This window comes from Megascapheus bottae, chromosome 6, assembly GCF_031878675.1.
Source record: "Megascapheus bottae isolate mThoBot1 chromosome 6, mThoBot2.hap1, whole genome shotgun sequence".
Lineage (NCBI taxonomy): Eukaryota > Metazoa > Chordata > Mammalia > Rodentia > Geomyidae > Megascapheus > Megascapheus bottae.
Genome location: NC_143514.1, coordinates 24200429 through 24228402, shown reverse-complemented (window position 1 = coordinate 24228402; position 27974 = coordinate 24200429). Strand labels below are relative to the sequence as shown.

The window sequence follows — 27974 nt, the reverse complement described above, 5'->3', positions numbered from 1 at the left end:
TCAACTAAGGACAAATAATGGGATTATTCAAAGATTTTGTCTTCTTCTTACTTCTATACCTATTACAGGGGTCAAATACTTCCCTTGTTAATCTGAATGGCAATGGTTATGAAGATATTATTATTGCTATAGACTCCACTGTGCCAGAAGATGAAAAAATAATCCAAAAAATACAGGTAAGGGAAAACAGGGTTTTTTCATTTTGAATTATAGAAAAGTGAATAATTGTAATGGAAACTGAACACAGCATGTTACAGTGAAAAAAATGCTAGCACGGGCAGAGAGAGATGAAGGTTCTAGATAGAAATCAGTATTATACTACAAGACATAGTCCTCAGTTTTTTCATCTGTAAATTCGCATTTTGATTCATCTTACTTAAAATAATTATTTATTGAAAACTTATGACATTCTAAAATAAAGAGAGAAAAATCCATGGAGAAATCAAGGGGAGAAAAACCCTCTAGTAAAATGAAATATACATTCTTTTCAGAAACATAATTTTTAAAAACTGAATAAAACAGCAGACTAGATGGTGATAGTGTGTACTTAATCAGGAAATGAGGTACAAAGTGTGGAGTATGGCTGGAATAAAGAGAGATATGAGTTTTTGTTTCATGTGAAATTGAAAAAAACCTTACTGATAATATCTGACAAAAAAAGCCCAGACACCCTAAGAAATGGAAGCAGCTTGATGGGACCAAGAAATTAGTGACTGAGAAAGGGGAGGTGGGCAATGAACTGAAGATGGGAAAAGTTGCTGGGCCCAGACCACTGGAAAGACCTCGATGACACAGCATCTCTAGAAGGGATCTTGTCAAAGGAGGCATGTGTTCCTATGCATATTCTGAGGTTATACAGACTGTAGTGTGAAGAAAATGCATCATAGAAGTGCAAGAAGATGCAGACAGAAAGCTGGGACCTATGAACAGGATGGTAAGGAGGACAGAGGTGTCATGTTTAGAGTTCACTAGACTGTGTAATTGTGATTATACTTTAAAATATCATAGAGAATGTTTTCTGTTTAGATGTGTGAAGTAGGGGAAGGAGGTAAGGAGAAGATAAGAACCAAGGAAGCACTGAAAACGTTAGCCTAAATACTTGTAAGGGTAGATTATCTTCAATTGAGAAGGAAAAACTAAATGGAAAAGCATGGCAGTTGGAAGTCTAGGGGTTTAATTTGTGAGATTTTTAAATTGAGATGCTCTTTAAACATTGAGTAGAGAGGAAGGATTGTAAATTATCTGTCTGAAAATTTGAGAATGAGAAGCATCCAAGTAAAGCTGATATGAGTTCATTAGGTGATTGCAAGCGGAAAAAGAATGACTCCAGGACTAAAACCATGACTGATTTTCTAAAGCTTCTTCCATTCATAATATTCTACCCAGTAAAATTACTGATATTATATCTAAAATTCCTTATTTTCAATTTCCCCGTTTCTGGATCCTGATGCTTGAGTTGTGCTTAGGTCATTTTCGGCCAAGATTTGTCATCTACCTCTCTAAAACTCTGCTGCATCACAGCTGAGAATATTATTTTTTCTATTTCTTTTTTAAATTGTATTTTATTGTGAATATTACTTTCTCAAACACTAATATCTTCCTCTTTTTTATTTTTTTTGCCAGTCCTGGGGCTTGAACTCAGGCCCTGAGCACTGCCCTAGGGCTTTCTTAATGCTAGACCTGTACCACTTGAGTTATAGCACCACTTCTGGCTTTTTCTATGTATGGGTATCTAGAAATTGAACCCAGGTCTCCATGCATGCTAGGTAAGCACTTTACCACTAGGTCAAACTCCAGGCCTTCTTTATCTTCTTTGACCAAACTATAATACCAGAATTCCAAGAACCTCAGGAATTGTGCCACTATCCTTTGACTTTCTTGTTCAAGTCTGAGATCCTACAACTTGAGCCACAGCTCCATTTCTGGCTTTCTGGAGACAAGAGCTACATGTACTTTCCTGCTCTGGGTTAGCTTCAAACCACATTTCTGAGACTTCAGTCTTTTCTTTTTATCAAGTCAGGCTTCACTGTGATGTATCCTGGTATAAACCAAACTTAGCGTAGAACTATTCTAGAATTCAGGGCACCCTTCCTATTGATCTTGAGGAGATTCCAGTGTGCTGACTCACAGCTACTATACAAATCAACTGTGTTCAGAGCCATGGATTAGTCAGAAGGCCAGAGTTCAGGAAGTGAGCCCTTAGAGTACTGGCCAGGAGTTAGAAAAAGTGGTCTAAAGAGTGCTAAGGTAGGGGCTGGGAATTTGAGCTAGTGGTAGAGTGCTTGCCCAGTATGCATAAAGACCTTGGTTCAACTCCTCAGTACCACATACATAGAAAGTGTGCTGTGACTCAAGTGGTAGAGCACTAACGTTGAGAAAGCCCAAAGACAGTGCTCAGGCCCCGAGTTCAAGACCAGAAATGGCAAAATAATAATAATGATAATGATAATGATAATAAATCTCTTTTCTCTGTCAAAAAAATGCTAAGGTACATTTGAGATTACTGCACTGAACCCAAGACAGATAAAAGAATTATATCTCTTTCCTTAAGAATACTTCCCTCTTTTTCAAAAACGATATGTAAAGATGGAAGGTTGTGCCCTGATGGAGTTATTGAGAAAGAATCTACCCAGGCTGGTCTTGAACTATAATTCTCCCATTCTCAGACTCTTATATAGCAAGAATTATAAGCATGAACTACAAACACCCAGCTTTATTGAAATTTGGTTGGCATTTCTTTCACATCTGTTAAGCTAACTAGCATATATTATACATGCACTGACAATTTCTCTAAACTTCAGAAATGTTCTTCAGGACTCTCAAAAAATCTATGTTTTAAATTTAACTTTATGGTTATTGCATTTTGAGATTCATCTGAGTTATCTTATTATGTAAGGAGTAGAGGCAGAAGGTATACTTTTTCCAGAAAAATACATTGCTTTTTCGACCAGAATGGAATAGGAAATAGGAGCACATTATAAATGAGGATTACTATCATTTGGTTATAATAATTTTCTTTTGTTATACTAGTGTTTGAGCTTGGGACCTAGTATTTGCTTGGGTTGCCTATAGCCCTGCTTTTTGCTGGATCTTTTGAAGATGGAATCTGGTGGAAATTTCTGTCTGGGCTGGCTTTGAACTGAGAGCTTCCTTTTTATTTTGCATTTATTTATTTTTTAATTAAAGAATTTATTAACATTGATTTTTACATCATATTTCGAGTGTCATGTTTGACAAACAAGTATTCAAGAAGGGAATCTCTATATATAATCACTGGCACTTAGATTTTAGAACATAATTAAAATTAAACTGAGGGTTTGTATATCATAGGTACATACTAATGTGTGTAATAAAACATTATGTCTATAGAGTACATACCCATTGTAGATTTTTATGTCTATGTAGTTATGTTTATATCTCCAAGACTATTGGGTACCCAAATACTGAGTCATCAGTCTTATTATTTTTTTATTTTTTTATTGTCCGGGTAATGTATAGAAGGGTTACTGTTACATTCACTAGGTAGTAGGTCCATTACTTCTCACACATTGATACCCCTTCTCATGGTTTTTGTCCCCATTTCCCTCTCCTACTCCCTCCCAATCATCTTGTTTTCCCCCCTTCTCTTTCCTATTTCAAATAAACAAATAAATGTATAAATAAAAAATACATTGCTTTTTCACAATTTGTTTTAAAAAATCTCACTTCATTTTCTATTTTTTTCTGAAAACTAAATGCATATTCTGGTTATATTATTCATCTTCATATCAATACGTACTAGACTTGAGTAATCTATTCCAAAAATTACTGAGCTTTTGTGCTCAAGGCTAGTGATCTACCACTTGAGCCACAGCTCCACTTTGGATTTTTGGTGATTAATTGGAATTAAGAATCTCAGAATTTTCTACACAGACTGCTTTTGAACCATAATCCTCAGATCTCAGCCTCTTGAATAACCAGGATTATAGACATGAGCCACTGTCACCTAGCTCTAAAACTAATTTCTACAGGCTAAAGTACCAACTAAATCTGCTTGGGATTTGTTGTTTGATTATATTTTTTGTTTGTTTGCTTTGTGGAGCTTGAACTCTGGGCCTGGGCACTGTCCCTTAGCTCTTCAGTTCAAGGCTAGTATTTCTACCACTTTGAACCACAGTGCCACTTCTGATTTTCTAGTGGTTAATTAGAGATAAGTCTCAAGGACTTTCGTGCCCAAGCTGTCTTAGAACCTCAAACCTTAGTTTTCAGCCTTCTGAGTAGCTAGGATTACAGATGTGAGGCACCAGCACCCTGCTTTTGACTCATATTTCTTCTAACTAGTAAAGATATCAAATAATAATAGAACTGCTTACACAGGAGACCTTTGTAATTCATTCTCTCTGCCAACTATAAAGATATGGAGTATAATGTTTTCCATTAACGAGATAAGGAAACCAAGTTTCAAAGCACTACATAAACCAGTTCAAGATCTATCACCAAGGAAGTACAAATGCTAATATTATTTCCAAGTAAATAACTTCATATATATATATACATTCATATTAAGTATTAAGACATCTAATCACCAAATATAGCAAGTTAGTTGCCTTTTGAGATAAGAGGACAAACTGCCTTTTAATGGGCAGAGATTTGGGGATTAGCAAATAACTAGTGTCATTGAAATTACAGGCAGAGGCCCTTACTTTAGTATTAACAATTAAAAGTGGGAAATTTCCATATGTGAGTCCCTGGTCTGGGAGTTTACTATCACTTGGTCATCTTCCTATAAATTTTTTCCATTTGATAACAGGAAATGGTGACTAATGCATCTACTTACCTGTTTGAAGCCACAGAAAAAAGATTTTTTTTCAAAAAAGTATCTATATTAATTCCTGAGAAGTGGAAGCCAAGTCTTCAGTATAGAAAGCCAAAGCATGAAAGCTACACCCATGTAAGTGTCAAAATCTTCTCCAGCAAACATGATTGTATTCTGATGTTCTATAATTTTTTGCCATAAATGGACTGTGTCAGTCTTTCTAACCAAATATTGAAGTTTTGGCATTTTTTAACTCTTCTCAGGCTGATGTTATAGTTGCACCACCTACCATCCCAGGCATAGATGACCCATACACCAAACAGTTCACAGCATGTGGAGAGAAAGCAGAATACATTCATTTCACCCCTGACGTTGTACTGGGAAAAAAAGAAAATGAGTATGGACCATCAGGTGAGAAATTTGGTTAAAACATCTGATTTTGCAAGAAGTAGATTATCTGTTCCCAGGAAAAGTGTGCATGAATTGGAGCAAGAGTATTGAAGTTCCAATTTCATCTCCTCTACTTATTACCTCGTGATCTTAAACAAGTGACTGACCGCATAGGAAGTTATATATTGTAAAAGGTGCATTTTTGTGGTTTGTGACTTTTTTTTTAGCATTTTTGTCAACTACTTAATTCAGTACCTACAATGCCTTCAGCAAACTGAACACAAAACAAATAAATGTTTTTGTAAGGCATACTTTTAGATTTTAATTTTTCAGTTCTCCACTGCTAACTATTAATCAGTCACATGGCAGCAGCAGGAAAACTAGATGTCTTGCAAGCTGGAAGGAGTCAGCACACCACTTGCTGGTCAAAAGCAATATTCATAAGCGATTAGTCACTGACATTATCATCCCACCTATTAGGCTGTGCCAGATGAAACTGGCTACAACTGGTCATTTAGGGCTATTAAAATGGCAATGTTAAGTCTAAATGTTAAGATTATTTGTTCCAATGAACATCAGTACATGGTATTTTAAATATAAATCAATGTTAGAGAATGGTCCAATTACTGTCACCATTTAGTGAAAACTTTCATGATGCTTTATGCCCCAAAATGCCCTCCTTTCCTCCTTCTCCCTCTCCTATTGCCTGTTCATTGAGTGTTTAAGTGTCTCCGAACATTCAGCCAACACCCAACCATTATCTAGAGTGGTTCCCGACTCCAGTCTTGAAAGTTCCATTATCCTCTCTCATCCCATTCTTACCTGTCTTTCATATGTTCTCTTAACCATATTTATTCTCACATTCCTTCTAATCTCTTGTCCTTTCCAAGCTGTACTGTTTTCTTTTTACCAGCAATGACAAACACAATCACTTCAACCATGAGTGCCAATAGTTAAATTTCCTCAAAACTCGAACCTTAGCTATCATTCAGCTTGCTAAGTTTCTCATACAGTTTGATCCAGCCTGTATCTTCATCTCCTTCTGGGTTTCCCAAATTGCTTAAGAAAATTATTTTTAATATATTTTTATTGTAATTAGTAGAAGGGTTACATTATATTCACCAAATAAAGGTGCATTACTTCCCAAACATTGCTACACTTTCTCATGTTTTTGTCCCATTTCCCTTCCCCCACTTCCTCTCCTCATCTTGTTTTCCCCCTTCCCTATCCTATTTCAAATAAACATATATACAATATATCAGATAACAAGGTAAGATACTGTAACAATATGAGATAACCAAGGGACAACAAAAGAGATGAGAAATAACATAGTACATTAAGAACAACAATCACACATTATATGGCTTTTGTTTCTATATCCTGGAGGTCCTTTCACTTAGCTTCATCCTATATGGCCTTATGTATCTAGGTTTTCCCCTATTGTGAACCTTTGCTAGGAGAATCCAAGGTTTATACTAATTATGACAAATGAAGGAAACCACTGATCCTATGTTCCTTTGAATCTGGCTTACTTCACTTAATATGATTTTTTTTCTAAGTCTTTCCATTTCCTTACAAATGTGGCAATGTCATTCTTTCTGATGGCTGCATAGAATTCCATTGTATATAAATACCACTTCTTGTTGATCCATTCATCATCTGGGTTGGTTCCATATCTTTGCTATGGTAAATAGTGCTGCAATGAACATTGTTGTGCTAGTGGATTTAGTATGTCCTTGTTTCTGGATGAGTGAGTAAATGCCAAGTAGTAGAATTGCTGGGTCATAGGGGAACTCTATGTTTAGTCTTTTGAGGAACTGCCATACTGTTTTCCATAGTGGTTGAATGAGTTTACACTTCCACCAACCATGTAATAGTGATCCCTCCTGGCCACATCCTTGCCAGCATATATTGTTATTAGATTTCTTGATAATGGCCTTTCTAACTGGAGTGAGGAATCTCAGAGTCAAAACTTTCTTAATAAAGATCCAGAAACACAGCAAATAAAAGAAAGTTTGGATAAGTGGGACTGCATTAAACTGCAAAGGAAACAGCTAGCAAGCTAAATAGAAAGCCTACTGTGTGGGAGAAGATCTTCACTATATATACAACAGACAAAGGCCTCATATCTAAAATATATCAACAGCACAAAAAATTAAATCACTCCAAAACTAATCTCCAAAGAAACAACTATTCCATTAAAAGATGGGCCAAAGACTTAGAGACTTCTCTGAAGAAGAAATAAGAATGGCCTATAGACACATGAAGAAATGCTCAACATCTCTGGCAATAAAAGAAAAGAAAATTATTTTTTTTTAATTCAGATCACTACAGTTTCTAACCTTAGTGAAACCCTCAGTGTTATTCAACAGTGTTTTCACTTGGCTCCTCTTAGCTTCCTTCTCTTCCCCTAAAGAAACCTTCTAGATTCCACCATTCTCCTCAATTGCTAATTATTCTACTCCCTCCCACTCACTTCAGGTGCCATGTGCTATGACTGAGCAGATAGAAGCCCCTTTTTCTTCCTGTCTGAATTCAAACTTATGAAAACCTCTACCTGCTCTCCTTATCAATTCCCTCTCATGTTTTACCCCCAACTGTTGCAGAGTTGGAGGACTTCTAGGTAAGGCCTATATCTTCCATATCAAAGTTGTGATTATATTTCTGCTCATTGTTCCCAGAATTTAAAAAAGAAAACACCTCATTTTAAAGGTTAATGCACAAAGGAATAACTAGACACTAATCTAGATCACATTTCTAGCATCTAAGACTTGAAACAGAAACATGACTTTTTCCCAACTGTTTCTGCCCTTCACCTTCTCCTTTCCCACTATTCCATTTTCAGGCCCATATAAAGTCAGTCATATGGACTACTAAATGTACATTGTAGCAATGTACATTGTATTTCTAGGCTCTTGTTCATTATTTTCCTCTGAAGTTTTCTCCAATTTCACTGGCATTCTGTTTTTTTCTTTCTATATCTCAGACTTTTGATTGACCTTTATCCTTCCATTAATCATGAAAGGAAAATAAAGTTGTAGTCTGACCCTTCTAAAACTTCTCCACATCAAAGACATATGTATATTTCTTACTGATATTATATAAAATATATAATTTAAAATATTTAAACTTAAATTTTAAAAATATATAATTTAAAATCATTGTTTTGTGTAATTACCACTACCAACATCCTCAGGAGCATTTCTGGATACTTTCTTTTCTAATTGTTTACCCTTTGTATCTGAATACAACAGAATTACCATTGATAGTACAAGTTCAGAAACCCATAAACTATTGCAATATGTTAAGACCTTTAGCTCTACAAGAATCAAAACCCAAATACTAGTCTAATTTGACCATCATATATACTCCATTATTCCATTAATTTAACCTGTTGATGAGTAAAAAGAAAATGCACTTCTAAAATTCTACCTTCGGCCAGAAGTTTGGCCTAGCGGTGGAGTGCTTGCCTAGCATGCACGAAGACCCCGGTTCAATTCCTCGGTATCATATACATAGAAAAAGCTGGAAGTGGAGCTGTGGCTCAAGTGGTAGAGCGTTAGCCTTGAAAGCCCAAGGACAGTGTTCAGGCCCTGAGTTCAAGCCCCAGGACTAGCAAAAAAATAAAAATAAAATTCTACCTTCATCTTATACACAAAAGACTCTTCTTATACACATAGATTCTTTCTATACACAAAAGAGTTAGGGAGCAGAATGAAGATTTTCACAAGTGAACAACAACAATGAACATACAAAATCATTTGGGGAAGGGTCTGTGTGACCCAGGTTGGACTGGAAATTGAGATTCTCCCATGCCAGCCTCCAGGGACTGGAATGACAAGTGTGTGCCATTAAAATTTTTAGACAAAGTATTTGTCACTTGAGTTATGAACATGGAAATGTTCCCCACAGGTAAACTCTTCCTTCACGAGTGGGCCCACCTCCGCTGGGGAGTCTTTGATGAATACAATGATGATGAGCGTTTCTACTTTAGTAAGTCAAAGAAAATCGAAGCAACAAGGTACTAGTGAACTTCTAAATTATTTTACATAATGCTTGGCTTTTAACTGGCCTTACTTTTCTTGCTTGGACTTCTTTCAAACGATCACCATTCATTTTTGTCCAAATGTAAATAATAGATGCTATATGCTGCTTTTATTTTTAAAGAAAATTATTTTTCCCATATATTTTTATTGTAATTAATAGAAGGGTTACATTATATTCACCAGGTAAAAAGTGCATTACTTCACATACATTGATACTCTTTCTCATGTCTTGGTCCCCATTTCCCTCCCCCCCTTCTTGTTTTCCTCCCTTCCCTATCTGACTTCAAAAAACCAAATATGCATATATACAATATATCAGATAAGTAGGTGAAATACTGTAACAATATGAGATAACCAAGGGACAGCAAAAGAGATGAGAGATAAAACAGTACATTAAGGACAACAATCACTCATTATATGGCTTTTGTTTCTATATTCTGGTAGTCCTTTCATTCAGCATCATTCTATATGGCCTTAACTATCTACGTTTTGTTCTATTGTAAATCTAAAGAAAATTATTTTAAAGCAGCTGATTGTGCACTTAACATACATGTAACTTCAATGGTATGTAATATCAAGGTACTTTATGACTCCTTGCCATAGGAGCCATAATCCACTTATACTGAAATTGCACACCATGTAAATGGACTAACTATAGGTGGGGTACCATCAAAGTTATCTGCATTAGGTAAGAAATAACAAAAATAGCTAAGCATTGTTAAATGAGAGCTAAGGAGGAAATCAAGCAGCTCTGGTAAGTCATCTAGGAATATCCTATTGATTTTGAGGTCAAGAGAGCAGAATAGTTGGGGAGATTTATTTAAAATGGGGGCAATATGCCTCATTAGTGTTAAATGTCCTGGCAGGGTTGAGACATTGCAGATAGAAGGGTACCTGACTTCAGTGAAGACCCTTCCTCTGCCTTCCAATTTATTCTGTATGTCCAATTTCTGCTTCACAACATTCATCACTTTTGTTCATATCGTTAGCCTCATTATGCTCACCAAGGCTTGGAGTACAGACATTTTTAGGAGGCACCTAAATGACTGAATAGAATATAGCCATTGTTTACTGAACAGGAACTGAAAAAGATGGGACTTACATTTCAGCATATTGGCTACAATCACTGCCACTGTTTTTCCAATTCCATGCAATAAAATACACATCTCAAATGCTTCCATCATTCTTTATTCTACTGTCTTTCTGAATATACCTCATTCTTTGCTCTCAGTTGCATTTTCCTTTGGACAAAAATACCCCTTAAATAATCAAAATACTTATAGCTGTGACTTTCCCCAATCTTTGAGGGATAGCTTCTTTAAAAGATATCTGCTGAGAATTTTGGGCTACTTAGAATAAATGTTTTCATAAGTTTCCTCATTCTCTCACAGTTCAGTTATCAACCACAGGCCAGCAGGAGAGCTGTCTAAGCAAGAAACCAGAAGTGTTAATCCTAGCAGAGAATTCAATCATTATGTATACCTGGAGCTCCCACTTCAATTCTTTCATTATTTTATCTTTGATTGGAATTCTCAACCTACTGTCAGTAAAGGAAATAGACCACACATAGAAAAAAAAAACCTTGATCCAAACATCATTATGAATTGAAGCATGTAATGATTTTTTGAAGTGTTAATGACTACATGGCCTCAAAGACTGTCATATTTTTCAGATGTACCACAGGTATTTCTGGGACAAATGGAGTTACCAACTGTCAAGGAGGCAGCTGTACCGTTAGAAAATGCAGAATCGATAGTGCCACAAAATTGTATGAAAAAAGCTGTCAATTCTTCCCTGACAAAGATCAAATAGAAAAAGCATCCATAATGTTTATGCAAACTATTGATTCTGTAAGTATCCCAGTTATTGCTTCCTGAATTTAAAAACCGAAAGCTATAATGGTAACCTATCTGTGCAATACTTTAATAATTACAATAAAATTATATTAAAAATCAAAATATATCTAATTTTATTTATTTTAAAACTATTATTATTATGCTGGGGTTTGAACTCAGGGCATTTCACATGCTAAGCAAGTACTCAACTCAATGAGAATTATAAGATACAATAGTAGCCTCTCTATGCAATACTTTAATAATTACAATAAAATTACATTTAAAAATCAAAAGATATATCTAATTTTATTGACTTTTTAAAGTGTTATTATGCTGGGGATTGAACTCAGGGCCTTTCACATGCTAAGCAGTCAGCTCACTAAGATACATTTCCCAGCACCAGATGACATGAGGATTAAATACATTAATATAGAGTTTTTTGAACACTGGCACATACATGGTAAGCATTCAATTAATGTTACTAGTTATTATTGTTAAATGTACTAAAGCATTGATTCCAATTAGTTATATTTCATTCACAAAATCATATTTGTACAGCATATTTTAACTTTTCAGGCTTATTCTTAGGACTTAATGCACAGTATGACAATAATTATTTTGTAACTTTGTGAAATCTTTAGGTGGTTGAATTTTGTAATGAAAAAAACCACAACCAAGAAGCTCCAAATCTACAGAACACGAAGTGCGATTACAGAAGTACATGGGAAGTAATCAGCAGTTCTGAGGATTTTGCAATGGTCACACCCATGGAGGAATCACCCCCTCCACCTGTCTTTTCTTTGCTGAGGCCTGGCGAAAGAATTATGTGTTTCGTTCTTGATAAATCTGGAAGCATGCAAGTAAGTTTATGGGTCCACTCTTTCTAGGAATAACTGAATGCTAATAATACACGAAACTCCAGATATACCCAGATTGTTCTAACTTACAAGGTAACCTAAAGTACCATCACTTTCTGTGATCAACAACCCCAAGATATTAATTACAACAAAATATTATAGTAAAAGAGAGATATCATTTGAGTTAAGACAACTCAAATGTTTCTGATTTGTCCACAGAAAATGGATGGTTAACTAAGAACACTGAGGTTCATTAGACACACTTTAGTTGGAACATCAGAACTAGAAATTAAAATATAAACTTTCTTTTAAACATGGACTTTTACAAGAATGCTTGAGAGACACAAGGATGGAGTAGATTAGTTTGTTACTATTCTGGTTCAATCTTAACATGACTTATTTGTACAAGTGATCTCTTCATGCACAAAGCCTCCCAAAAGAACATTGACTTAAAGAATATTTTGTTGAAATATAGCCATTCATTTTTATTATTGTTCAAAGAATTGAAGGCATTAGGCTAAGGTCTGAAAACCTTGAAAAGTTCATAGTTAGGACCTAGGGCATGCTTACAGTCTCAGAAATCTAAGGCAGGAGAACTGACCTGAACTCAGGAGATGTGCCTTGGCTTTTAAGACACTGTAGACACTTCTCCTGATTCCCAACAATACTCTGTGCATACCTTTATTATTGTATTTTTCATTGAGACTACACGTATCTGCCAACTAAACAAACAGTTCTCCAGGAAATTGGAAACTTATCTAATGCATCTTTGTATTCCTATGGCTTAGAGTTCATGATAGGGGAGATGAATGACTAATTGTTAAAATGCATGAACTACAAATAAGCAACTACAATGTGGTAAGGATGGCACATTTGAGTCAGGACAAAGCATTCTGAAGACCAGGAATAAAATTTCAGCAAATAGGGAAAAGGTGGTTATGGAAAAAAGCAAATGATCATATAGATTACTAACATGAACTATACAGCAACAGGATTTCACAGAGCACAGTGAAGTGCTAAATATCAGCACATACAAGTTTCCAGGACATATTATAAGCAAAGATTTTCTTAATTAAGAGTAAAATAGCCTCACTTAAAGAGAATGATAGTAAATACAAAGGCAATGTCAAGTGGTAGAGAGCTCTCAAACATGAGAATGTTAAAGGTTCAGAAAGGTAAGCTTTTGAAAGGTAGACTAGTCCCCCAAAAGTCAGGCGATTTCACTTCCTGTTTAGAGTCAGGAATCTGCTCTAAGTAAAAAGCTTGAGCTATCAATATCTATATCTAATCTATATCTCAATATATCACAGACTACAGACAACCATATTCTATTTTACAACTGTCTTACCAATAAATTTTACATATACATTCTGTATGATCTACTATAATCTTACCATTGAGAATTTTTTTTCTTATCCTTTTTTTCATTCAGAACAAGAATCGCCTCAATCGAATGAATCAAGCAGCAAAATACTTTCTGCTGCAAATTGTTGAAGATGAGTCCTGGGTAGGGATGGTTCACTTTGATTTCACTGCCTCTATTAAAAGCGAACTAATCCAAATCAACAGTAACACTGAAAGAAACAAGCTTGTGGGAAGTTTACCTGAAAGCGCTGCTGGAGGTACTTCCATCTGCTCTGGAATTGACTCTGCATTTAAGGTGAAAATCAGAATGCAAATATAATTTACATGTTTTTGTTTTTAGGACTTCCTAATGTAAAATGTGGCTGCATATATTAGCAGCCTAATTTTAACATAATTAGTCTTAAAACACGAGACAAAACCCAAGGAAACAACTCATGTGCTTTTTCATGGATCGGTGAATCAATAAATAAATCATGAGGGAATAAGTGACTAGATTATAAGCCTGATGAAGACAGAGGCTTTGCTCTCTTGTTGTTGTACTGTAGCTCATACTAAGTTAGTGTAGGTAGAAAAGCCATTAACGTCTGGGGCAATGAAGCAGATTACATATTGTGATTCCATTTTGAGCCAGTTCTCTTTTAGTATATGTGCATATTTATGTATCTTACTGTTTGTTTTACTTTTAGTTATTATTTTTGTATGTCAGACCTGAGGCTTGAATTCAGGGCCTGGGCATTACCCCCGAGCTTTTCTGCTTAAGGCTAGCAAACTACCATTTGAGCCACAGCTCCATTTCTGGAGATAAGAATCTCACTGACTTTCTTGCCTAAAGTGGCTTTAAACTACTATTCTCAGATCTCAGCTTCCTGATTAGTAGCTAGGATTATAGGCATTAGCTACCAAAGCCCAATTATATATTTATTATTTCCATGTATTTATTATTATGTTTACATATTTATTAAAGTCCAGGCAGCAGAGGCTGTAATCGCTAGGGTTTATCATCTGACATAGAGCATGAGGTTTGACATCAGAGTAGCAGCTCTGCTACGTTCTAGTTCTGGAAGTAAACCTTCTAGCTCTTACATAAACTTTTTAATATTTATTATTTAAGCTTCATCTATAACATATAGAAAATTGGAATACCTCCCTCATAGGATTGGTATATAAAGTGAAGTCCTATATCTGCATACTTAGAACAATTACCCCTATACTATGCAATCATATTATGTAAATGTTCATCTTGAGCAATAATATTAGTTGTCCTATTTTCCTGCCGGGAGTTTGGCCTAGTTGTAGGAGTGCTTGCCTAGCATGCACAAAGACCCAGGTTTGAAAGTCAGATTCTAACTTTCAAGCCCTCTAGTAGCTTTCTGTTATGCTTAAAACAGAATTATTCTCATATATGTTGTGCTTAGCATGCACAAAGACCCAGGTTTGTACCACGTACATAGGAAAATGCTGGAATGGTGCTGTGGCTCAAGTGGTAGAGCTCTAGCCTTGAGCAAAGCCCAAGGACAATGCTCAGGCCCTGAGTTCAAACCCAAGGACCAGCAAAAACAAAAAAGTTATACTGATGGTAATATAAAAAGGAGTAACAGTTACAGTCAGATACATTTCTTTTATGACAATGTCACCCCTGACACTCTTACGGTTTTTCCCTCCTATTCCCATCCTCAAGTTCTGAAGTTAATTTTCAACATATCAACATAGTATCTTGCTACACTTGTTTACCCTTTGCTCTTCCATTTCTGTGCCTCTTCTTGCACTCCCAAAGACATACAATCAGACAGACAAAACAAAACAAAAGGAAAACAGGCAAAAAGAAACAAATTCATGTTTTCATTTCCTGGAGTCATTTCAGTAAATATTGATTTGTATCATCAGATGCACACAGGCAGTGCACCTTTCTGTTCCTTTCCTAATAGTAATCCCTAATATTTATTTATGTATTTTGGTAGGTTGTGGGACTTGAATTCTGGGCCTAAGCATTGTCCCAGAGCTTTTCAGCTCAAGGCTATCACCCTACCCTTTAAGCCACAGAGCCATTTCCGGTTTTCTGGTGGTTAATTGGAGATGAGTCTCGGACTTTTTAGTGCTCCAGCTGCTTTGAACTATGATCCTCAATCTCAGTAGATCTGAGTAGCTAGGATTATAGGCATGAGCCACAGTGCCTGGGTAGTAATCACTATTATTTCCCATCTTTGCATACTAAAATTCTTCATAAATCTAAATACTGAATAAATTGATAAACACAGTAATTGTAAACAATCACCCTATTGGCTGATATAAAAAGTAACATAATTGTCATTGTGGAACATCACTTTGTTGGACAATATAATAATGAATAATGAGAAAGGAGAGCAATCACTTTCACTAGAGACTCACTGAGGCTAAGATTTGAAGGAGGAGAAAGAACCAACCATTTGTGTAGAAGAGTGAGCAAATCTTTTCTTGAGAGATGTGGAAAGAAACTGGTTATTCTAAGAAATAATAAAAGCTAGTGACACTAAGGTCTGACAAAAAGTATACGAGGATAATTTTGTTTTAAGCATAACAGAAAGTTACTAGAGGGCTTGAAAGTCAGAGTCTGAGTGTCAATTTGTATTTGAGGAAAGTGTCTCTGGTTGCTCCTATAAAATAAATTGAGCATGAGTTATAATAAGGAGATAGTATGAGAGCTCAAACTTGGATTAAATTACAAAATACACAGAACATAGTTAATGAATAACAAATGAACAAAAAAATGGTAGCCCAGTACTATTTTGTTTCAACTTTAGAATAGTCATACTATAATAATATATATTATGTAATAATATATATAATATATTATTATTGTGTCTGTTGCTCATTTATCTATCTCTTCAATCTCTGATACAATTAATATTCAGTTCTTTCCATGGATGTGTTTCCAGCTGAATCAACAGCTCAGTAACTGATGACCTGTAAATGATCAGTGAATACACAAATTCACAAAAGGCATACGAAGGAAAGAGAATTCTAGTTCTTCTCTAGATTTCATTTTGCACCTTAGATCTTCATTTTTATAAGAGTAGCATAATGGGAATGTTGTGTATGTGACATATAATTAAGAGCCTTTGGTTAAGAGACTTTGGTTAATTTCTTTGTGGTTTCAATGCGTGTCAGTTTATATTTCCCTTATTTTGTAATATGTACAATAGTTGTTTGCCTCAAAACATGTAAAAACTATAATATATATGGTGTGTGTCCCACATACCAGTTTTTATTAAGAATTTCTAACTGGGAATAGTGGCTCAAACCTGTAATCCTAACTACTCAGGAGGCTGAAATCTGAGGATCAAGGTTCTAAGCAAGCCTGGGCACAAAAGGACCTGAGTCTCTTATCTCCAATTAACCTCTAGAAAATGGGAAGTGGGGCTTGGCTCAAGGGTAGGGCAGTAGCCTTGAGCTGAAGAGCTCAGGGACAGAGCCCAGGCTGAATTCAAGCTCCATGACCCACACAAAAAAAAGAATTTCTACATTCCAAATACCCACTCCTTATCTATATAAGATACCCATCCTGTGCCCAAAAGAGCCAGTGTTAATTCAGTATTCTTTCCTTTCAGCCTGGAATCAATTTCCAAAGTGGTGCTAAAAGAAATCACTACCAATTAAAACTGTCAGAGATTATTAAATACGATGGTTATCCTGGGCTGTGTTCCCTCTTATCTTCTGTTGAAGGGACCTAAATTAGGAACTCTGAATTTCCGATGCTGAACTTTTATAGTTCAACAAAATTTATAGTTCAAAAAAATTCAAAATATAAACAATACCCAGGAAACATTATTCATGTAGTCTTTGAGCACAATTTAATATGCTTAGTTTTGTACTAATTCCAATAAATAATTTGGTTCAAGTGAGATTTCTTAAGTACTGCTTCTACTTACTTTAATTTGAATGAATATTCTCTGCAATTAAGAGGCAGAAAAAAAATGTTTAAGCTCTCTGGAGATTGTTGACTTTAAATTCTATGATTTGTTTAAAGAGCATTTCTTCTATTCTGCACTCATCTTATTTCTCTATATTTTTTCTATTTCCTATCAGTATGTTAGATCTTACATGGTAATTGTGCTTGGAATGTTGCAGGTGATCCAGAAGCAAAATCCCCAAATAGATGGGTCTGAAATAGTATTGCTGACTGACGGAGAGGACAACACTGCAAAGATGTGCATTGATAATGTGACACAAAGTGGAGCCATCATTCATTTAATTGCATTAGGACCAGATGCTGACAATGCAGTAAACAATATGACTGCTTTAACAGGTAAAAGATTAACAGGTAAAAGATTAACAGGTAAAAGATTTAACAGGTAAAAAGATCTATCCACAGATCCCAAACCTTTCATCCTCATGTGAAAAATGTATAGAGTTTGACAGTTCTGGAACACCCCTACAAGTGTTGTGCCAGGAGTTAGAAACTAGAGTTAAATCAAACTCCATCACTGTACTGATAGTGCTCAGAGTCCAGTTATCTAGAGAGACAAAAAAAATTGTTGATCAAATCACAGAATCAGATAACATTCCTGCAAATCAAGAAGGTATGAATGGAGGGGAGAAAAATCAATGGAGGGAGAGAGGGAGAGACAGACAGAGACAGAGAGACAGAGAGGCAGAAACAGTGATAGAGAGAGACAGAGTAAGGCATGAGATACTAGATGGCTTGTGAGCTGGACCTTAAAAACATTGATGAAATTTTCTAGCAAATACGAAAGGATGAGAAAAGGTAACCAGAAGTTGTATAACAACAAAAATTACAGTGCAGCAGCAATATGAAGCACACAGATGGAAGTGTTCTCACAAAACCAGGGCACAGGATCCCAGCTGGGAGATGTGCATGCACTGTATGGTGGGAGGACATGAGCTCTGACAGAAGAGCTCCAGCTGGAAAGAAACAACAAAGTTTCCATGAATACCATCTATAGTGGCTGTTATTTTAGACATAAACATGAGGTGAAAGTGAAGTGCCTCCTTAAACATATATTTCTAACATATATGTTTCTAAATATATGTTTCATATATATTTCTAGTACCTCCTTAAACATAACAGATATATAAAATTTATTACATAAATACCAAATACCACATCATGCTGGCTTTAATGGTATTAGCATAAGTATTTGATTTTGAATATATTACTTGTGTTTATTTCTATTCCAAGTAGTATTTGTTTGAACTTGTCTATCCCTTAAAGTTCTTTTCTTTTTTTTCCCCCAGTCCTGGGTTGAGCTCAGGGCCTGAGCACTGTCCTTGGACTTTCTCAAGGCTAGAGCTCTACCACTTGAGCCTCAGCACCACTTGCAACTTTTTTTTTCTATGTATGTGGTACTAAGGAATCAAACCCAGGTCTTCATGCATGCTAGGCAAGCACTCTACGACTAGGCCAAACTCCCGGCCCCCTTACTGTTCTCTTATGCCTTCTCAGGATCAGTACCGTTCAGGGTATCTCCATTAAGCAGCCCATTCTTCCTTCCAATTTTCTGGGTGATTTTGTCTGGAAACTTGAAAAGTCACTTTGCTAGTATTGTATCTTAAAAATGTAAATGACTGTTGTAAAGTCATCTCAAATAAGTGATCTCAAATAAGTGGAATTGTAACATCTTCTGAAGTAGTCTATGGCTATTTGATGTATTCATTTAGTTCATTGCAATATTCACACATCTCATGCTCTATAGTTATAATCTAAAATTAGCATTTCACTGTCAATGTTAACTGCCACTAGATACTGATCATTTTTGATAACACATACTAGGACTTCAATCTTATTTCAACTGTTATAGAATTAATCATGACAATGTGATCAGTACTTCCCCAAAACTACTTAACCAATTAATTTTCATTTTAGGAGGACAACATTTTCTTGCTACAGATACAGTTGAAAGCAATGGCCTCATTGATGCTTTCGGGACACTTACATCAGAAAATGCTGACCCTGCTCAGAAACCACTGCAGGTTAGTTTATACTCCTAAGAGTTTTGTGCTTTCCTTTACCATAAAAAAAAAGAATTTTAAGTTTTGAATTCTATATTCATCTTGAGTTAATTTTTAACTGAAATAAAAGCTGTAACCTATATCAGGCTCTGGTGGTTCACACCTGTAATCCTAGCTACTCAGGAGGCTAAAATCCTCAGGATTGAGTTTAAAGCTAGCATAGCAGGAAAGTCTCTGAAATTCCATCTCCAAAATAACCAGAGAAAAAGAGGGCTGGAAACATAGCTTGAATGATATGGCTCCATACAAGCAAATAAGACATTGAGTTTAAACATCAGTACAACCAAAAGAAGTTTAACGGGGCCAGGAGTTTGGCCTAGTGGTAGAGTGCTTGCCTAGCATGCATGAAGTTCGATTGCTTGGTACCACATACGTAGAAAAAAAAACAAAAAACAAACAAACAAAAAAAGCTGGAAGTCTTGCTGTGGCTCAAGTAGTAGAGCTCTCTGGCCTTGAGAAAAGTCCAAGGACAGTGCTTAGGCCCTGAGCTCAAGCCCTACAACTGGCAAAAAAATAAATAAAAATAAATAAAAAGAAGAAGTTTAACCTGAAATACAAGCTATTCCTTAGCTATAACCAAATTAAGTGACCAAATTAGCATAAAACAAATGGTAAAATATCAATTTTTATATTTCTATCAAATTTGGGCAAGGGGTAGTCTAATAATAACAAACTTTCTACCAAAAATTCACTTTGTCCATTTCCCCAATTAATGTATTTCTAAAATTTCATGCTACCAAACTTTCTACACCTTCATTGCTATAAACATATTTTAACAAATGAACTCAAGCACCTACTTTAGATATTAAATGAATGTATATTAGAAATAAGCAGAGAGGGCAAAAAATTATCATGTATTTGCAAGCCAAAGCCTTCTTTTCAATCTATTTTATTTAAATTGCATTTTATTTTACTCACATCTGCTCTGAGCTTATTCCTTTTCTTACTGGTAGTTCAAGATGTTTCTAGTACTTATATATAAAAAGTTTGAATAAACCTTGCTCTTTAATTTATAACCTATATACAATGCCAGCACTAACTATTCCAACCTAAATATGTGCTAGTAATGTCTGTTTCTCTTCTTTCCATTCGCACAAAGCGTGACTTTTAAATGCAAGACTTTTTCTTCAGTTTTCCAATTCAAGTTACCTATATTGAAATTTGCTTGATCACCTAAACAAACCTATCATTCTCTAGTTCTCAACAATAGGGAAAACAAATGTTAGAAAATGTAGGCAGATTCATCCAGAGATATGGTCTACAGATTTGCCCTAAGAATATATTCAAATATTATCTAGCCTGGCAGGGTGTGGAGAATAAATTAAGGGAGAATCAAAGTCACTTGTCAGGTTTTCAAGCTGGTTGATATAAGACGATGGTGATAGCACGATCTGAAACTGACAAGAAAAGAAAAAGAATGATGGCGAGGATAGTGTTTCATACCCAGTTTTATATTTAGTATTTTTAAATGAGTGGTGGAAACTTTAAATGTCCCAAGATATTTGAAAGTGTGAGAGCAGAAAATTGAAAACAGCTAAAAAGGAGTTATTTATACACAAGAGTTGCTCAAATTCCTGAGAAAGGATTTTTTTAAAGGGTAGGAATAAATTTTTGATCCCTGTACTTGAAATATCTTAAAGAAGCAACCAAAGCAAGCAAATTTTTACAAGATTAATCTGGATTCATATACATGATAAGTAAAAAAGATGGAAGAAATACTGAGAAGTTAGCAGCATGCCATATTAATATGAATGAATAAGAACACTGGGCTTGAGTTGTAGATTACAGAGGAAAAGCTACATTACACACTCCCTAGTATGATCTACTTTCTTTGACTTTCCTAATGGAGAGCATAAAAAGTAAAAACATTCAGATTTAACTCATGTCCACCCACAGACAGGTCCACTTTTGCCATGGTAATGATGTTTCAAATAAGTCACTAGCTTCTAGCAACATAGGCCTGAAGCTGGTTTGGGCTAAGGATTGAGTCGGAGTAGAAATGGAATTTCCTATGAAATGGAACACTTTAGGAAGCACCAGAAGGCAGGTAACTTTAGATTTTCTGGGCATTCGTGTTAGGTGAAATAAATGAAGCAGAAAAAAGCCACATGTATCTGAATTTCACCTGTGGAATCTAAAAACTTTGAACTAATAGAAGCAGCTAGTTAGGGATTTTTGACAAATGATACAAAATTTCAATTAGATAGAAGAAATAAATTCAGAGATCTATTATACAAAAGGCTGCAATTTATAACATGTTTTGAAAATAGCCAAGAAAGTAGATTTAAGTTTGATCAGTGCATATACACAAAAAATAAATAAACGCAGTTATTATAGGAGGTAGTAATTACACTGATTAGCATAATTTTGCCTTGACAAATGTACATGTTTCAAAACATCATACATATCCACAAGAAGTACAAGCAACTTTTATGACTTTAAAACAGAAAGTTGTTTGGTCCCAGTTGCTCATGCCTATAATCTTAAGATACTTGGAGGTTGACATTTGTTGAATCATTAAGTTCAGCCATAGCAGAAAACTGTTACTAAGAACACTTCTGGAAAAAGGGCTGGATGCAGGGGGCACACATCCATTATCGTATGAGGAAGACTACATAGGTGAGTTGTAGGCAGAGGCTTGGGCAGGAAGTGAGATCCTATCTCAAAAATAACAAGCAAATATTAGTAGTGGAGGGCTCAGCAGAAAGGATGCCTGTCTAGCAAGTGATGGGCCAACTGAATCTTCTAGATCAAAAATTGCCAACAGAGAACTTGAGTATCTTCTTGAAAGCTATCAGATAAGGTCCTGTCTTTTACTTTCTACCTTCTTAGAATTCTGTACTTCACATGTTTCATCTCTATTTGAACATATTTTACTATCCAGAGGTTTACTCTCTATCTAATGTGAAAAAATATATCAAGATTTAGGAATATACCCATGAGTGTTTGTATCCATTACTCACTAGACTTTATGTTAGCATTTACTCTATGTCTATTCAAAAAAATACTCTAGTTGGTATAATTACTTTATTGTGGGTCATCATCAAAATGGATAAACTGAGGGTCTCTCACAGAAACAGAGAGAGAAAGACAGAGAGTGGGTAGCTGCCTAGAAAACTGGAAAAATACAATAGAATCACAGCCTCAACTTTGGAACCCATGTAACATCTCTAGGGCTTTTCTTACACTTATTCCTTTCTTTAGAACCTATACTTCTAACCTCTGACTGACAACTATTATCTCTCGGTAAGCATTCAGAAAAATTCAAAGTATAAGTTGGTTTGGTCTACAGAACTGAGCTTGTTTTGGACCAAAATTTAAGAATTGTCTTCAAAAGGAAAAAGAATAAAGTTATTCTCTTCTGAATGAATGATAGAGGGGGTGATATTGATCAAGATACATCGTGCTCATAAGCTAACATATTTTATACCATTACTTAAAGATAATTTAAACAAGAAAAAAAATATCATCTGCAACTACTAAGTTTATAATATATTTATACAGCTTGAAAGTAAGGGATCATCACTCACTATTAATTCCTGGATGAATGACACTGTAACAGTTGACAGCACCGTGGGAAAGGACACATTCTTTCTAGTTACATGGAACGCACAGCAGCCCAGTATATTGCTCTGGGATCCCAGTGGAACACCAGTCAATAATTTCACAGTGGACAGTAGTTCTCATATGGCTTATGTTACTATTCCAGGAACTGCACAGGTAAGCAAAAATCTGAAAATAAATTGTTCAATGACATAGAGATACCAATATCATCTGAAAAATTAAAATAAAATGCTATGTACTTTTCATTGCTTATATGATCCTAAAAATTATGATGGTATACAATGGGAAAAATGAAAGAATGGAAGATAGTCTAAGAACTTTAAGGAAGAAACATGGGAAGAATTTATGTAATTTTGTGTGCAGATAGTTAGTCCTGTAAGAGATTTATCAGGATTATAAAATCTGTAAGTCTGAGGTCAAGGAATATCAAAACAGATACGAACTTCAAAACTTAATTTTTCCAGCCAAGACATCACAGAGTATAAGTGTCATATATGGCACTAGATTGGGTATTCTCTCTCAAGTACTTCAATTGGCATCCTTTTAAAACCTGTTTATCCTATTTCATACTTCTGCTATTTGTTGTACTGTTGCATAATAGAAACTGGATATAGCTTGACTCTGTATACTTACTACAAATTTCCACTGAACCTTTTAGGTGGGCAGTTGGGCCTACAGTCTTCAATCCAATGCAAACAATGAAATACTAACTATTACAGTAACTTCCCGGGCAGCAAATTCTTCCGTGCCTCCAATCACAGTGAATGCTAAAATGAATAAAGATGAAAATAGCTTCCCCAACCCCATGATCATTTATGCAGAAGTTCTACAAGGGTATACACCCATTCTTGGAGCCACTGTGACTGCAATCATTGAATCAAACAATGGAAACACAGAAGTTTTGGAACTTTTGGATAATGGTGCAGGTAAATTCACAGTCTACATTTATATAACTTGGGAAATATTATGCATCTGTGGCAATGTGGGGCATAAAAAAGTCACAGGCATAGAAGAATTAAGCCATGTAGATGATGAAGGAAAGGCAGAGCCAGGAAGAAATTCTAACCAGCTGGTTAATTGGAGATGGAATAAAAACTTTTGTGCTCTGGCTCAATCTTCCACATCTCAGCCTCTTGAGGATTATAGCCATTGTGAATATCCAGTGATAAGAATTACCCATATAGTACAGGTTTGTTTCTGAGCAGCTCTATTTATTCTAATAGTAGATGGGATGGAGACATCTATTGGAAGAGATATTAAGTGATTGTGAAGCAAGAGCAGGATAAAGAGGAGAAAAGGGTTGTTGCAGATGAGACAACATAAGTAATTTAAATATAAATTTAAATAGAAAGAGAGTTAAATCCTATACAACAATACTTCATTTGTTTTTAGTAGGACCCTTTGAGTTGAACAGAGAGATTAAATAATTAATATAACACAAAGTAGGCAGAAATCAAACCATTTAGCAGAGAAATACTAAGAAAAAGAAATTGTAGGCCCGGAAGTTTGGCCTGGTGATAGAGTGCTTGGCTACTATGCATGAAGACCCGAGTTCAATTCTTCCATACCACATACATAGAAAAAGCTGGAAGTGGTGTTGTGGTTCAAGTGGAAGAGCTCTAGCCTCGAGAAAGCCCAAGGACAGTGCTAAGGCCCTGAGTTCATGCCCCAGGACTGAGAAAAAAGAAAAAGAAATAGTTTCTGGGTGCTGGTGGCTCATGCCTGTAATCCTAGCTACTCAGGAGGCTGAAATCTGAGGATCATGATTCAAATCCAGCCCAGGCAGGAAAGTCTGTGAGACTCTTATCTCCAATTAACCACTAGAAAAACCGCAAGTGGCACTGTGACTCAAGTGGTAGAGCAATAGCCTTGAGCTGAAGAGCTCAAGGACAGTGCCTAAATCCAGAGTTCAAACCTAATGGCTGACAAAAAAATAGTACTAAGAAGAGTACTATAATCTGTTTATAAAATGATAAGGTATTGATACAAAGATGAGGTATCAAAATACTTAAGCCAACATAAAAATCAATATGCAAATTTTTGTTACATATATTTTGGTATCAAAATAACTCAACAGACAGCAGATCAACAATGAATCATTTTGGCAGCATATAATGGAAATATTTTCCAGAGTTAAATGTGAAATACTGAGTCAGATTAATAGGAGCAATTGTTTATCTTAGAAAAATATGAATTTGTCTTTTAATTTATAACAACAATAATAATACATTTGTTCCTATAACAAGGTGCTGATACTTTCAAGAATGATGGCGTCTATTCCAGATATTTTACAGCTTTTACAGAAAATGGTAGATACAGCTTAAAAGTGCGAGCTCATGGAGGAATGCATTCTGCCAGGCGAAGCTTACAGCATCCAGCAAATAAAGCTGCATTCATACCTGGCTGGGTAGTGAATGGTAAGTAATTCATATCTAGAATCCAGTCAAATAGTATTTGCAATTTCATATAACTTGACATTTTACAACTTTTAAAGTAAAAGTATTGCTTTTCTTCTATTTTTACAGTGACGTTTTCAGATAATTGCCTTTAGGTAAATCTGAGCTTTGGAAAACTGCTTGGCATCTAGTAAGAACTCAAAATCTGTCCGCACGTATTATGTTAGTTTAGAACAGCTTAACAATATTAATAATAATATGGCCAGTTTTTGGTCAGGACAAAAGAAGGCAATCTACCAACCTGCTTTGTGATGAGGCTAAGTAGACAGTGGTAGGATTTACTTTTCAGAGTACATGAGTTGTAAGATTGAATATTTATGTGGTGTTTTTTATTAACTGAAAAGAAAAAAATGGACAGAATACAGTGATAATAAGCGTTAAGAATGCAACCTTACCAGGCACTAGTGGCTCACTCCTGTAATCCTAGCTACTTATGAGGCTGAGATCTGAGGATCATGGCTCAAAGACATGGACTCTCTGGACACGAGAGTCCATGAGATGCTTATCTCCAATTAACAACCAGAAAACTGGCTGGGGCACTGTGGCTCAAAGTGATAGGTGCTACCCTTGAACTAAAGAACTTAGGAACAGTGCCCAGGCCCAGAATTCAGGCCCCACAACTGACAATAAATAATGCAATCTTTGTTAACTTTCCTTTGGTCCCTTTATCTTGTGACTTTGAAGGGCTTTCCATTGGGATACAATGAGAAGTATTCCAGAAGTAACCCTAGCTACTCAGAAGGCTGATATCTGAGGATCCAGGCTCAAAGTCAGGCTTGGTAGAAAGATCCATAAGACTCTTATTTCCAGTGAATCAACAAAAAGCAGGGGCATGACTCAAGTGGTAGAGTGCCTTCCTTAATTGAAAAAGTGAAGTGAGAGTGTAAGGAGAAGGAGGAAGAGGAAGAAGAAGGAAAAGGGTTCCTCAGCACCACTTGCAGGAGGGAACAGGACCCAGTACAAGTGGTTGGAAGGGAATCTGCAATAATTTCCCCAGGTATATTCTTACCTTAGAAATAATTTTGAAGTAAAACAATACCTTTTTTAAAAGGCTTTTGGTGAATGAGACACTAGTCTCATTCAAGCGATTTGTTATTCAGTTTTATCCTACAACATTCTGGTAGAGCTTTCTCCCACTAACTGAATGCTATGAAACTTACTTACATCATAAGGCTTAATAAAAATGTGATTCTATTATAATGAAAAGGTAAATAATATGAAGGATACATTGAATTCTAGAAATATTAGCACAGTTTTGCTTATTTTGAACTAATGAATTTTCAATGCAGGGGAGGTTCAAGCAAATCCACCCAGACCTGAAATCAATGCAGATGATCTGACAGTCTTAGAGAATTTCAGCAGAACAGCATCCGGAGGTGCATTTGTGATGTCACAAGTTCCAAATGATCCTTGGCCTGATCCGTTTCCTCCAAGTCAAATCATAGACCTTTATGCCACATTTGATGAGGATAAGATCAATCTCACATGGACAGCACCTGGAGATGATTTTGATAAGGGAACAGGTAAGAAAAAAGTATCTCATGATTTGACATAAGTGAAAGTTATTCATTGGAAAAGGAAGATTTTGCAGATGTGTTAGGGAAGAATACTTTTTCATGGATGAATTTTATAATCTAATACTTTTAAATAAGTCAAACATGACATATTTTAACCTTATCCAACTAAATATAAACTAATGCATTTGGCACCATTGAAAAGACAGAATTCAGTGGCAGAAAAATTGTGAGTTTCAAGCTGGCCTGAGTTACATAGTGATTTCTAGGGCATCTGGGATACACAGTGATATCCTGTGTTTAGAAAAAGCAAACTAGCAATAACAACAACAAATTAATTTATTTTAGTACTCAAAATTCAGCTTTTATAAAAATGTTCAGGCTGAAATAAACATGTATTCACATAGCTAAGCAATATTTTTTAGAACTAGTAGAAAGAAATGTAATATGGTATCCTAGTTACTAAACCACTTGCAATTGTTTTTTTCCTTAGTTCAACAGTATATCATAAGAATAAGTGGAAATATGCTTGACCTGAAAGACCATTTTGACAATGCTCTTCAAGTTAACACTTCCACCCTGGTACCAAGTGAAGCCAACTTGGAGGAGACCTTTGCATTTAAGCCAGAAAATATCTCAGAAGAAAATGCCACACACATATTCATTGCCATTCAAAGTATAGACAGAAGCAATTTGACATCAAAAGTATCCAACATTGCACAAGTATCACTGGTTGTTCCTGAGGCAGATCTCGGGCCTGACCCTGGTCCTCACCCTGGTCCTGGAAATATCAAGACTGGAGTTAACATTACCACTCTAGTGCTGTCAGTGGTGGCATCAGTGGTACTCGTGTGTCTTATTGTAGGGGCCACTGTTTACATCTTAAAAAGAAAGTCTTCAGGAAGACCTTCAACAACATTTTAAAAAACAAAGCAGACACAACACAATAAAGGATATTGCTGAATTTTTTATTTATCCTATATGATCATGATCACATAAAAATAATCTTAAATGCCCCAGAAATGTTACAAATTAAATAAAGAAGTGTTTTATATGAATAATTGTCAATATAGTTTTCCATTTTATTCATTCATTTTATTTAACATAAAGATAAATAGTTTTTCATATTGGTTCGTAGATGTGTAT

General features: G+C 35.5%; 1 protein-coding gene and 1 long non-coding RNA gene across 2 annotated transcripts in view; one reads left to right on the top strand and one right to left on the bottom strand.

The window, feature by feature from the left end:
• On the top strand, window positions 1-27889 carry Clca4 (chloride channel accessory 4). The gene is made up of 14 exons (XM_090334495.1): window positions 1-176; window positions 4790-4930; window positions 5059-5206; window positions 9098-9206; window positions 10904-11081; window positions 11708-11926; window positions 13356-13583; window positions 17393-17570; window positions 19149-19255; window positions 22799-23014; window positions 23517-23784; window positions 25105-25275; window positions 26604-26837; window positions 27322-27889. The coding sequence occupies exons 1-14, from the start codon at window positions 18-20 to the stop codon at window positions 27750-27752; spliced, it is 2787 nt and encodes a 928-aa protein (XP_090190621.1). The 5' UTR covers window positions 1-17; the 3' UTR covers window positions 27753-27889.
• LOC150061553 (uncharacterized) overlaps window positions 22883-27974 on the bottom strand; it is a 59620-nt gene continuing 54528 nt past the window's right edge. Inside the window, exons 3-6 of the long non-coding RNA XR_016535923.1 lie at window positions 26631-26810; window positions 25556-25650; window positions 23492-23625; window positions 22883-23026 (exon numbers count right to left, since the gene is read on the bottom strand). This is a non-coding gene — a long non-coding RNA (uncharacterized LOC150061553). The remainder of the gene's footprint in view (window positions 23027-23491; window positions 23626-25555; window positions 25651-26630; window positions 26811-27974) is intronic.

Coding starts and splice junctions, on each gene's coding strand:
- Clca4 (XM_090334495.1), top strand. CDS start 18: ATGGGATTATTCAAAGATTTTGTCTTCTTCTTACTTCTATACCTATTA. Junction 23,785..25,104: donor ACTTTTGGATAATGGTGCAG/GTAAATTCACAG, acceptor TCCTATAACAAG/GTGCTGATACTTTCAAGAAT. Junction 25,276..26,603: donor ACCTGGCTGGGTAGTGAATG/GTAAGTAATTCA, acceptor TTTTCAATGCAG/GGGAGGTTCAAGCAAATCCA.